We start from the raw sequence: 10,563 nt of genomic DNA, 5'->3' as shown, positions 1-10,563 counted from the left end.
GGCGGATCTGTGTGCTTACACTTGTGAAGGGCTGTTGTAGTCGGGTCCAGGGACTGTTCCTCACCCCCTTCCGACTTTTCATTCCGGGTCCTGAAAGCTTTGAATATTCGCTAGGGAGGCCACTTCGGCCCTCCAGCAGCGGCGATGCTCCTCAGACTGGGCCGACCAGCCTGTTCCAGTCCCAGCTGTTGGTGGGCCCCATGAACCCGGACTGAGCGGCTTCCCGTTCCCTCCTCCCTCCCATGTCCTTCACCCACCCCACCCCCACCCCCACCCCCAGCCACCTTGTCTAAGCACTTTTGCCAATGCATGTTTATTTTCCTTTGTAACTGTTGCATCTTGTCCATTCCGAAGCTCCCGCAGCTCCAGTCTATTTGGCTTTCAGGGACTCAGAGGGTAAGGGGGGAAGGGATGACGGCACGAGAGCCGGGACGGGAGGGGTCGGGGTCGAAAGGAGGAAAAGAGGAGGGCAAAGTTTGGCAAGATACACATCTTTGCACACGCTTATGGAAAAGCGGTTGGCCAAGGGCAAAAGCGGTACTAAACTGATCTTGTCTGTCTGATGGTGTCTTACATTGCCTCTCCGCGACCCCCCTCCCAACACACACCCCTAACTTCTTCCCCCACAGTCTGTAGACCCCCTGGCCCTTCAAGTCCTAGCTCAGGCCCATAGGAATCTTTGTACTTCGGCTTTTGTACCTTACAACTCTCACAGCTCTTAGTTTCTCCAAAGCCGTCTCTGCCTGCTTCCTCGGGCCCTTCTCCACTTCAGTGCCAGAGGAATCCCTTGATTTATTTGACATCACTGATTTGGCACAGCCTTCCCGGTCTACTACGGTCTTCGCTCAGAACATGGTAAGTGTGTTTGTATCTCCGTCTTAAAAGCCAGTCACCCTCATAGGCCTTTTGGATTCTGTTGACTTCCACAAATTCAAGATGAACCAAATCTTTTAAAATTAGTATTAGTTCCACTATCTCTGGTGTGGTTTTTGGTAAGTAGTCTGGACGAATTATTTGGACAGAAGAAACTGGCCTAGGAGGAGAGAGAAGGGAGAAAAGAGAAGGAAAAGAAGAGGAATGGGGAGAGAAGAGAACAGTAGAGGATGTGGATGGAGAACGAGGAGAATCCTAATAGGGACAGACCCTACCACCGATTGAGGAAGAAAGTTTGGATAAAGAAGAGTGGGAAAGGAGGAGGGAGAAGGAAAACAATATAAAAGCACATGGGAGTTTCCTCCGCTCCACTACCATATCATTTAATTTCTAATTCCTTTTCTAAATTGGCCTGGCTCTTCAGCAAAATAATTTCCGGGGTTTTACGATAAAGACAAGAAAACGACTGGCCATACAGTTAGTTAAGCGGGGAAGACAGCTACGGGGTTAGTGGATGCTTCGGCAGATTTTTGATGAAGAGGAAAAGAAACACCCCCCCCCCCCACCTTGAACTTTTAGAGACAGTCGTCTTCCTGTGAATTCTCTCTTCAGACTGTTCCGGAGGCGGAGACGTGTGGTCAAAAGCGCGCTTCCTCTTTGCAAAAGAACGATCCTACCTTCCATCCACAACTACTTCTTTATTTCTCGAATCATGCCCCACAGCCCTCCATCGCTCTCCTCCAGATCTATATACATGTTTCTTGAAGATCAGAGAACTCCAGGTGGAATTCTACCGTCTAAACGTACGCTCACGTTTACAATAAGTATATAAGGTGGAGGTGGGGTGGGGGAAAGATTCTTCGAGTCTGCCCTGCATTTTAGAATAGGAAGAAGTCGAGGTTAGGGCAGGGGAAAAAAAAAAGTAAGTGACAATTTTAATCCGTTCCAATAAATAAAACCGCCGCACCAAAGTCCCTTTGTATCGCCGCAGCTCATTTAATATTATTTATGCATTTTTGTGCAAGGAATTGTGGGATTTCCTCCCCCCCACCGTAAACAATATGGAAATTTTAAAATAGATTCTTATATCATATGTCTACATAAATGCTTAATGGAGCTTTGCTTTTTCTTCTTTTCTTTCTTTTTTTTTTTTTGGTCAATAAGAGGAATAAGGCTTAAGGGATAATAAGCCAAACGGATGGTGAGACCAGTGGTCTTGGGGCCCATCCTTGGTTTCGGGGACTGCTTTCCGGCCATCCCCATTTTAATGCATTCTTGAGTGGAAAAGCTACTGTAGCTTTAAGGGAGGGGGAGGGAAGGCGGGGAGAGGAGGAGGAGATTGGGAATGAGAGGGGGTGGTGGGAGGGGGACACTGAGGGAAAGGGGGAGGCCGCTGCCGCGTTCTCTCCTGTCACTTACCAGCCTGCCACGGCGTCACGTGTGTACGCGGCGGCTTTGCCATTGGCCGCAGGCACGTGTCTAGGATACCGGGCTTGCAACGTCACTTGAGGGGTTCTATTAAAAATAAGAACAAAAATCCAGAGTGAAAGTATTTCAGGTTCAGTTAAGTGGCTTCCAAATTTACACCCACACTAGATAAAGGGACACTCAGAGAAAGACCGAGACGGGGAGAAACAGAAAGAGGGAGAAACAGGGGAGACATCCCCCGCACACCCACCCACCCGCCCCCCTCCCCCTTTCCCCCTTCCCCTCGCCCGTGCAACTTGGAATATTGAACTCAAAGGGGGGAAAGCGAGGCGGCGGCAGACTCTACACATGCTTCTTGCGCTCGTCTCTCGGTCCGCGAGCAGGGGGGGCTGCGTGTAGGAGGAATATTGCACCTTGTTGTGGCTATTTGACTCGCGCTCCTCCATGTGCGTGCGTGCAGCTGCGGTGGCTTTCCCTCTGACCGATCCTCACCTTTTAGGAGACTGCGCTCTCACCAGGAGCTGGGGTAAGGGGGAGGGGGTAGGGATGGGTGGGGTGGGTGGGAGCTGGGAGGTGGGCAGGAAAGTGCAACGATGAATGCCTTTGGGAGAAAAGGATGCGTTGGTGTCCGGAATTAAAACCTTGACCGACAGTGATAGCGCGGCAGCAGAAGGAGGACGAGGAGGAAGAAAAAAGGGAACAGATACAGAGACAGAGAGGAAAGGAGGATTTTTTAAAAAGGGGGTGGTGGTGGAAGGGGGAGAAGAATTATCGGCGCCTCTGTTATCACGACTCCCACTATTGTTACGGTGCTGTGGGTGCCTGTTGGGTTGTTGTTTTTTAAAAAAGAACACCCGATTCTTCCGAATCTCTCGGTGTCTGCGAGGGTGGGTGTTTTCCCCCCTCCCCAAACCAACTCTCTGGATGTGGATGTGAACGTGGCTTTCGCTCCGGTTGGAGCCAGAGACACTCCTTTAACAACAGGACCCGCCGCAGTGGCCACAGCAGCCAGAGGCGGCTTCAGAAACATACACTGAAGATACATACTGAAGGGAGGAGGCGGGCGGACGGGCGGGCAGGCGTGAGGGCTGTATGTGCGGAGGGGAGGGGGTGGGATTTTTTGGAGGGTTGGGGGTGTCGCATTTTTTTTTTTAACCCGGAGAGAAACATTTTGGGATTTGTTATGTACAGCATGGAGGAGAATGAGCAGAACCACAGCGAAGCAGCGGCGGCGGCGGCAGCAGCGGCGGCGGCAGCTGCTAGTGAGGACCAGAGGCAGCAGCAGCAGCAGCAGCAGCAGCAGCAGCAGCAGCAGCAGCAGCAACAGGAATCGGGCGGCGGCGGCGGCAGCCCCAGCGATGGAGACACTGGCCGGAGGAGGGCTCTGATATTGCCCGTGGTGTTGCAGGCGCCCGGGAACCACCAGCACCCGCATCGGATTACTAACTTTTTCATCGACAACATCTTGCGGCCAGAGTTCGGCCGAAGAAAGGAAGCCGGGACCTGCTGCAGCAGCGGAGGGGGAGGAAGAGGAGGAGGAGAAGAAGGAGGAGGAGGAGGAGGAGGAGGAGGAAGTGCAGGAGGAGGAGGAGAGGGAGGAGGAGGAGGAGGCGGCGGCGGCGGTGGTGGAGGAGGAGTAGGAAGTGGCGGGGGCAGCGGAGGCAGCCCGGAGCGGCTCCTCCTCTCCAGCCGGGAGCACCGGAGCTCCACCTCGGCGCCGGGAGCTGGCGGGCAGCTGCCCGGAGGCGGGGGAGGCTCTCCCGGGGACGGCGAAGGCGGCTCCAAAGCACTCTCCTTGCACGGAGGAGGGGGCAAGAAGGGAGGAGAGCCAGGGGGACCATTGGAAGGAGCCCTGAAGTCTCGGGGCTTGAGCGGCGGCGATCTGTCGGTGAGCTCAGACTCGGACAGCTCCCAAGCTAGCTCCAACCCCGGCAATCAACCCATGCTTTGGCCCGCCTGGGTTTACTGCACCCGGTACTCGGACAGGCCTTCTTCAGGTAAAGACGACGTTTCTTTTCCGATCCTACTTCTGCTACCATTGAGCCCCAAAGTGTCAGTCTGGCAAATTTGGAACCCTTGGAATCCGTCACCCCTCCTCAGCCTCTCTCTACTCCTTCCCTCCCTCCCTTCATCCGGCTCCCTTCTTCCTTCCCTCATCCCTGCACCAGGCTCCCTTCCCTCCTTCCTTTCCCTTTAATCCCAGCCAAATGGCTGAGCTACCACTCAGTCTCTTGTAGCTGCTCTTTTCGGAAAAACGATTGGTAGCTTGGGGGGGGGGGGGAGGGTGAAAACTGTAGGGAAGGGTCTAAATTCCTACCCTGTGGGGAAGGGGGAGTGGTGGTGAAAGCACACACACTCGACCTAAAATGAAAACTAGAGGCGAAGTCAAGGAGCCGCAAGAGAGGGCGACGAAAACTTAACCCATAAATGCACGTTGAGTGAATCGAGGTTTTATCCCCAGGCGGGCTTTTCCGGGGAGTGGCGAGGACAAGAGAGGAAAGGATGAGACTGTAAATACAGACTGGGGGGGGGGGGGGAGAGATCCTGAAAGGGCCCTTCCTTTTCTAAGCACTTCCACTAGACCTCGTCCTTGATGTATAAATTTGCTCTGAAGCCTGGGCCAGCAGGCAAGATCTGTTTGAGGGTTATGTTTCTGGTCATTTAGAAACAGAGAAAATAGGGGGGAAAAGAAAGAGGCCCAGATAAAAGAGTTCTTCCTTTCAAGCATCCCCTCATTTTCGTTTCCCATCTTCTTCCGAGTCAGCTCAGACTAGCTCCAGAATCTGCATTCCTCTCCCTCCACCTATCTTCCCAATCCAATAATCGGGTGGTTTGGCTGGGGGTAAAAACATCCAAACTGTTGAAATCTTCTGTATACAGGCACTCTTTCTTTAGGCCTAGACAGATCGGGGACTGAGTATGAACCTGTGGGGAACATGTAAGGAAAGGGTGCAGGGGTAAGGGCCAGAAGTGATGTCCTTTTCTCTGCTTTTTATCATCTTTTATTTTTACTCCCCGGGATAAGGATCGGCTCAGATTTCGGTTAAGGGGAAGGGGAACTTCCATTCAGGCTAGAAAAGGGGAGAGTTAGCTGGGGGCAGGCGGCTCGCTGTCTGGGACTCTTTCACGGCTTCTAAAATCCTTTAGAAAAGAACCTTCCGTCCCAAAAGGTTTCTTTGCTGTTTTACACTAGTGAGAAATAGGATTGAGGGAGATAAATGTGTCTAAGTGGGGAGAGTGGGGAAGTTCGGAGGGCCTATTATGTTCGATACGCCTTTTTTTTCCTTCAAAAAATCCGTAGGAACTTTGAAATCATTAAGCACCCAAAATAGTTTCAGGTCTGGGAAGAGCCACAGGAAATCGTCTGCATTTGTAAATTATATTCAGAATAAAAATAATATTCATAATAATGTGTCCCCTGTTGTGTTAGATACCCCCCCCCATTACTCTACAACTATACTGACTTTGGGGCGAAAGGTCTAATTTAGTTTCTCTAAGAACAAGTTTGCAACGTTTGAAAAGAATTCTTCAACACTCCTTCCCTCACCCCCCAAATGAATAATTAGGATAAAATAATATTACTAGCCAGAACTGAAATTTACTCCATTGTTCTCGACTCCCTTCCTTTGTTAATATTTAATTAACATATATCCTCACAATGGCATAGGCCAGGGTGAGAAACCTCCTCGCCTGTGCTTTGTGCCGAGACCAAAGAAATAAAAACAGGATTCTTCTTTTCCAACTCAGCAATGGAGCCACAAGAAATCGTCACCAGGATAATTCGGTATTAACAGCCACCCTCCATTAAAAAACCTAAACAACAGTGCTTACAGTTAATATTAATATATGTGTATATATATATATATATATATATATGGCATGGGGGAGGGGAGAGTTTGCCTTTTCTCTTTATCCCTGTCCTCTAGCCCAGTTACCCCTCCATCTTTCGTTTTAAGGAAGGGACCAATGTGTTTCTTAGCTCCTTCATTACTTTTCATGAGTGGAGAAAACTTGGAGATCTCAGAATGGGACCCGGTGTGATGTTTGGGTTGGGGGTAGGGGGAGCTTCTTCTTTTGTTGTTGTTATTTTAAAATATGTATATAGCTATGGGGGCGGATGTTTCTGTACCTTTATGGGGAACTTTTGAGGATAGATTTGTGTAAGAAGACAGAGAGATGAGGAGGGGAGAAAGGCAGAAAAATAACTGCCCTCCAAGCCCAAACAGAAACTGCATTCACATGGACATTCTGAGATCAAAATCAGGTGGGGGGGGGAGGGGGAGGATGACTATCATTATTTTTCACATCCTTATCCAGATACTGCCATCCTTAACCTGGAAAAATGAAAGGGAAGATGCTTAGAAAAACAAGGCCAAGCTCGAAAGCAATTCTCACTCCACCTTTCTGTTGTATTTGATTTTGAAAATTAAATGGTCCCAGAGTAGAACTGCTTTCACCATCCTTTCTTCCTCTCTTCCTCTTTCCCTTCCTCTTCCCCTTCCCCTCCCATCTTTAACTTGATTCAGAGAGAAATACAGTTTAATTTTGCTGTTAGAAATACCAGTTCCCAAATATGAGACAGTTCGAGACCTCTGGTGTCTGTCTACCCCAAGCTCCTTCTCCCATGGCAATATTTATCTTTCCCTTCTCTTATCTCCATCCTGTCCTCCCATTTCCATGGGGTGCAGAGTTTTCCCCTCCCGGAAAAGAGAGCTCCACCCAAGGTCAAAATTTGCCCTTATTCTTTGTGAAAACTGGGACATTATTAGGTACCCTTTCCATGGCAGTTCACTGAAGGCCCTGTAATAGGGTCCCTGAGGCAGTGGAGGGGTGGAGGTTGGGAAGGAAAAAAGATAGGGAGGGGAATAAGTGTTGAGCAAATGCTGGTCCTCTTTTGGATATTGAAAATGAAGTCAGATCCCCTCCCCCCAACTTTTTTTCTGTCTAGCATCATAAAACTTGCTTGACCAAGCTCTAGGGGAATAGTCATACACCAAAGTTTATAAACAAATGCTGAGATTTATAAAATCTGACATAAAGACCCTTTACTGGCTCTTTCCTACCTTTATCAATTTTCTTTTCATCCAAGATCTGGCCTTTTGACTACTTGTCAAAACCAAAAAGAAGTCCCTTTTCCTTTTCCCCACTCTCCCCCTCCCTTCCACTCTCTTCTTTTTCTTCTTTCTTTCTCTTTCCCTTGATGTCTTTTTCGGCTGGTGTGTGTGTGTGTGTGTGTGTGTGTGTGTGTGTGTGTGTGTGTGTAAAACTTTATAGCCCTCTTAGTTGCAGTTAAGTTACCATACACTAAGATTTTTAAAGGTACAAATTACAACTCCCCCCCGCCCTGAAAGCATCCTATTACCACTAAATCAGAAGCTGGTGAAGTTTGAAGGCACCAGAGTGATGGGAGAAGGTGGGGGCAGACTGGGCTCCGGTAAGCACGTGTAGATCACCTTCAGAACTGTCAAATGTCCCAGCCATGAGATGTTTATCGTGGTCTGAGAGGAGAGAAATCAAGAAGGTAGCACCTGTAGGTAAGCTTATTTTTCAGCAAGGGTGGGGGTGAGGGAAAGGGAGTCATTGAGAAAAAGGAAAAGTACTGAGGAAACACTTGGCTGTTCTGGGAGCTGGGAATTGGTCTGTGTTGTGCCCCTACCCATCTCAGGTGCCCCAGGATGTGGAAAAACTCTTGGGAGGGAATTGCTGTGGAACCATTAGATGCCTAGACCCTGGAAAGCTTTGGAGTCCACTGCTACCGGGGTCATTAAATGAAACAGTGAACTTGAGCAGATTGTGCCTCCCTGGGGGAAGCAAAGGGATTTAGTTAGAAGTAGGAAATGCCCTGGGTTCTCTTCTTTTCCGTAGCTCCCTTCACTGGGGACTCACCACCCCTTTTTGCTCTTTGCAAAGAGACTGTGAGATACCCAGGGCAGTCACTCTCCCATTACCCCTAAGACCTTTTTCCTCTCTTAGCTGCCCCACTCCCACCCCGTGCTCCCACCGGTCTCTGTCTCTTTCTCTCTTTCTCTCCTCCCTCCTTTCCTCTTTTTATCTTCCAAAAAGGTTAGGAAAGAGTAGGAGTTGGATTCTTTCCCCAACTCTCCACTAATGTAACTTTGATCTGAAGCCCCTTGCATTCGGGACCCCCTCCTCCTCTGACCCAAATACCTACTCCTCTCCACTTCTCCCCCCTCCCCCAGCCTCTCATTACTCCCCTTTCAACACAATTACCTCTTCCCTGACGGTCCCCTCACTCACCCAGTCCCTATACAAAAGCAAGCCGTACCCCTAGAGTTCGCGTCTCCAAATTTATTTGCAAAGGACTGTTGGTGTTCGGGGCTTGCTTTTGTTTCTCTTTTCTCATTTGCAACACCCCCTCAATTATTCAGCAATAGGGTACAGTTGGTCACTGGCTTCTTTCTCTTTTTCCCTACTCCCTCATCCCGTCACCGCCCCAACCCCGCCACCCTGGAACGCTTCTTCAGGTCCTAGGTCTCGAAAACCAAAGAAGAAGAATCCGAACAAAGAGGACAAGCGGCCCCGGACCGCCTTCACCGCCGAACAGCTGCAGAGACTGAAAGCGGAATTTCAGACAAACAGGTACTTGACGGAGCAGCGGAGGCAGAGCCTGGCCCAGGAGCTCAGTCTCAATGAGTCCCAGATCAAGATCTGGTTTCAGAACAAGAGGGCCAAGATAAAGAAGGCCACGGGCAACAAGAATACTCTGGCTGTTCATCTTATGGCGCAGGGACTGTACAACCACTCGACCACGGCGAAAGACGGCAAGTCGGACAGCGAGTAGCGGAAGAAAGAGGGGGGAGGTAGGGATGGGGGTGGGGGTGGGGGGGAGTGGGGAAGCTACAGAGCGGGGAGGGAGAGGGACCCGGGGAATCCAGTTTTCAGTCCAAGTTAAACAATGCAATAATTTAATAAAAAAAAAGGGCCAGTGTAAAAAGATTATACCAGCATTAATAGTGAAGATATTGTGTATTCGGTATGATTCTGCAATATTCTATGTATATACTTTACAGGTGTTGTAAAATCTGAAATATCTGATTATAAAGTATTTTTTGAGTTTTTTGTGTTTATGGGATTTTAGATATTATCTTTATTACTTTTGGGGGTGCTTAGGGTTACATCTTTTTTTAAATTCCTTAAGCGCCATTAAGGGACATTAGACACTATTTTTTTTTAATTCAAAAGAAGAAAAAAAAGATTAAAACAACTTGCTGAAGTCCAAAGATTTTTATTGCTGCATTTCACACAACTGTGAACCGAATAAATAGCTCCTATTTGTTCTATGAGTTCTACACTTTCTTTGTGTTGGCTTTTGGGGTGGGGGACAAAAGGAGGAAAGGACATTCTCTAGGACCTAGTCTTCGACCCCCGTCCCCCCCTCCCTCCAGCGACTGGAGCATGGGGAGCTTCTTTAATTTTGTTTTTAACTGCTCCTTCTTCTTTTGGATTGGGTTGTCCTAGCTTGGTCTCCCTCCTCTCCACCCCGCAACCCATCTCCCCAACTCCCCCCCCCCCCGGGTTTGTGGGCTCTGAGGTTCCGTGGTGCTAGGCAGGGAAGGGAGAAGTTGGGAGTGCACCGAGGAGCCGCTTGGGGGATCTTTCCCTATTTTCCTTTCTCGGGACTGTTTGGACTAGGTCCTGATGTCTTGTCTTGTGTGAATAGTCAACACCACAACTTCCGGGGCCATGCAGTGGGAAGTTAGAGGAATGGGAGAGGAAGAAAAAAAATCACATCTTCCTTCTTCCTTCACTCTGTTCCTCGTGGATCGGCTCTTTTCCTTCTCTCTCTGCTCCTCTACTCTCTCTTTTTCTCTCCTCTCCACATACTCCTTTTTCTGAGGTCCTAGTCCTTCCATGCGTGTTTTCTCTTTTCAGTCTCTTATTTCAACTCTCTCTTTCAATCTCTCTCTTTCTTTTTCTCTCTGTCTCTGTGCCTGTGTCTCTTTCTCTCTCACACACAGACATCACACATCACACACTCACACAAGCTGCTAGTTCCCCAGCTTAGCTCCCATATAGTTTGGAAGATCAGATTTTCCCCCCTCCTCTGCCCACCATCTGCTGAGCTCCCTGTCTATTTTCTGGGAGTAATGATAAGTTCATGGCTAGTGATTCTAGGCTGTATGTATGTAGATATGTGGGGTAGCTAAGGCTGGTGATCTGGGGAGCTTCTGGGGTAAAAGTTTTCTTCTGGCTCACTCCCCACTTTCACACACGTCTTTCCCTGCTTCTTCCACTTCCAAG

At 49.2% G+C, this 10,563-nt stretch overlaps 1 protein-coding gene across 1 annotated transcript; it reads left to right on the top strand.

The window, feature by feature from the left end:
- The first annotated feature begins 2,583 nt into the window (after nucleotides 1-2,583).
- On the top strand, nucleotides 2,584-9,113 carry EN2 (engrailed homeobox 2). The gene is made up of 3 exons (XM_043967262.1): nucleotides 2,584-2,827; nucleotides 3,493-4,298; nucleotides 8,787-9,113. The coding sequence occupies exons 2-3, from the start codon at nucleotides 3,494-3,496 to the stop codon at nucleotides 9,101-9,103; spliced, it is 1,122 nt and encodes a 373-aa protein (XP_043823197.1). The 5' UTR covers nucleotides 2,584-2,827; nucleotide 3,493; the 3' UTR covers nucleotides 9,104-9,113.
- The last annotated feature ends 1,450 nt before the right edge of the window (nucleotides 9,114-10,563 follow it).

Source organism: Dromiciops gliroides, chromosome 5, assembly GCF_019393635.1.
Source record: "Dromiciops gliroides isolate mDroGli1 chromosome 5, mDroGli1.pri, whole genome shotgun sequence".
Classification (NCBI taxonomy): domain Eukaryota; kingdom Metazoa; phylum Chordata; class Mammalia; order Microbiotheria; family Microbiotheriidae; genus Dromiciops; species Dromiciops gliroides.
Note: the sequence above shows the minus strand (reverse complement) of the source record. Positions and strands in the feature narration are given on the sequence as shown.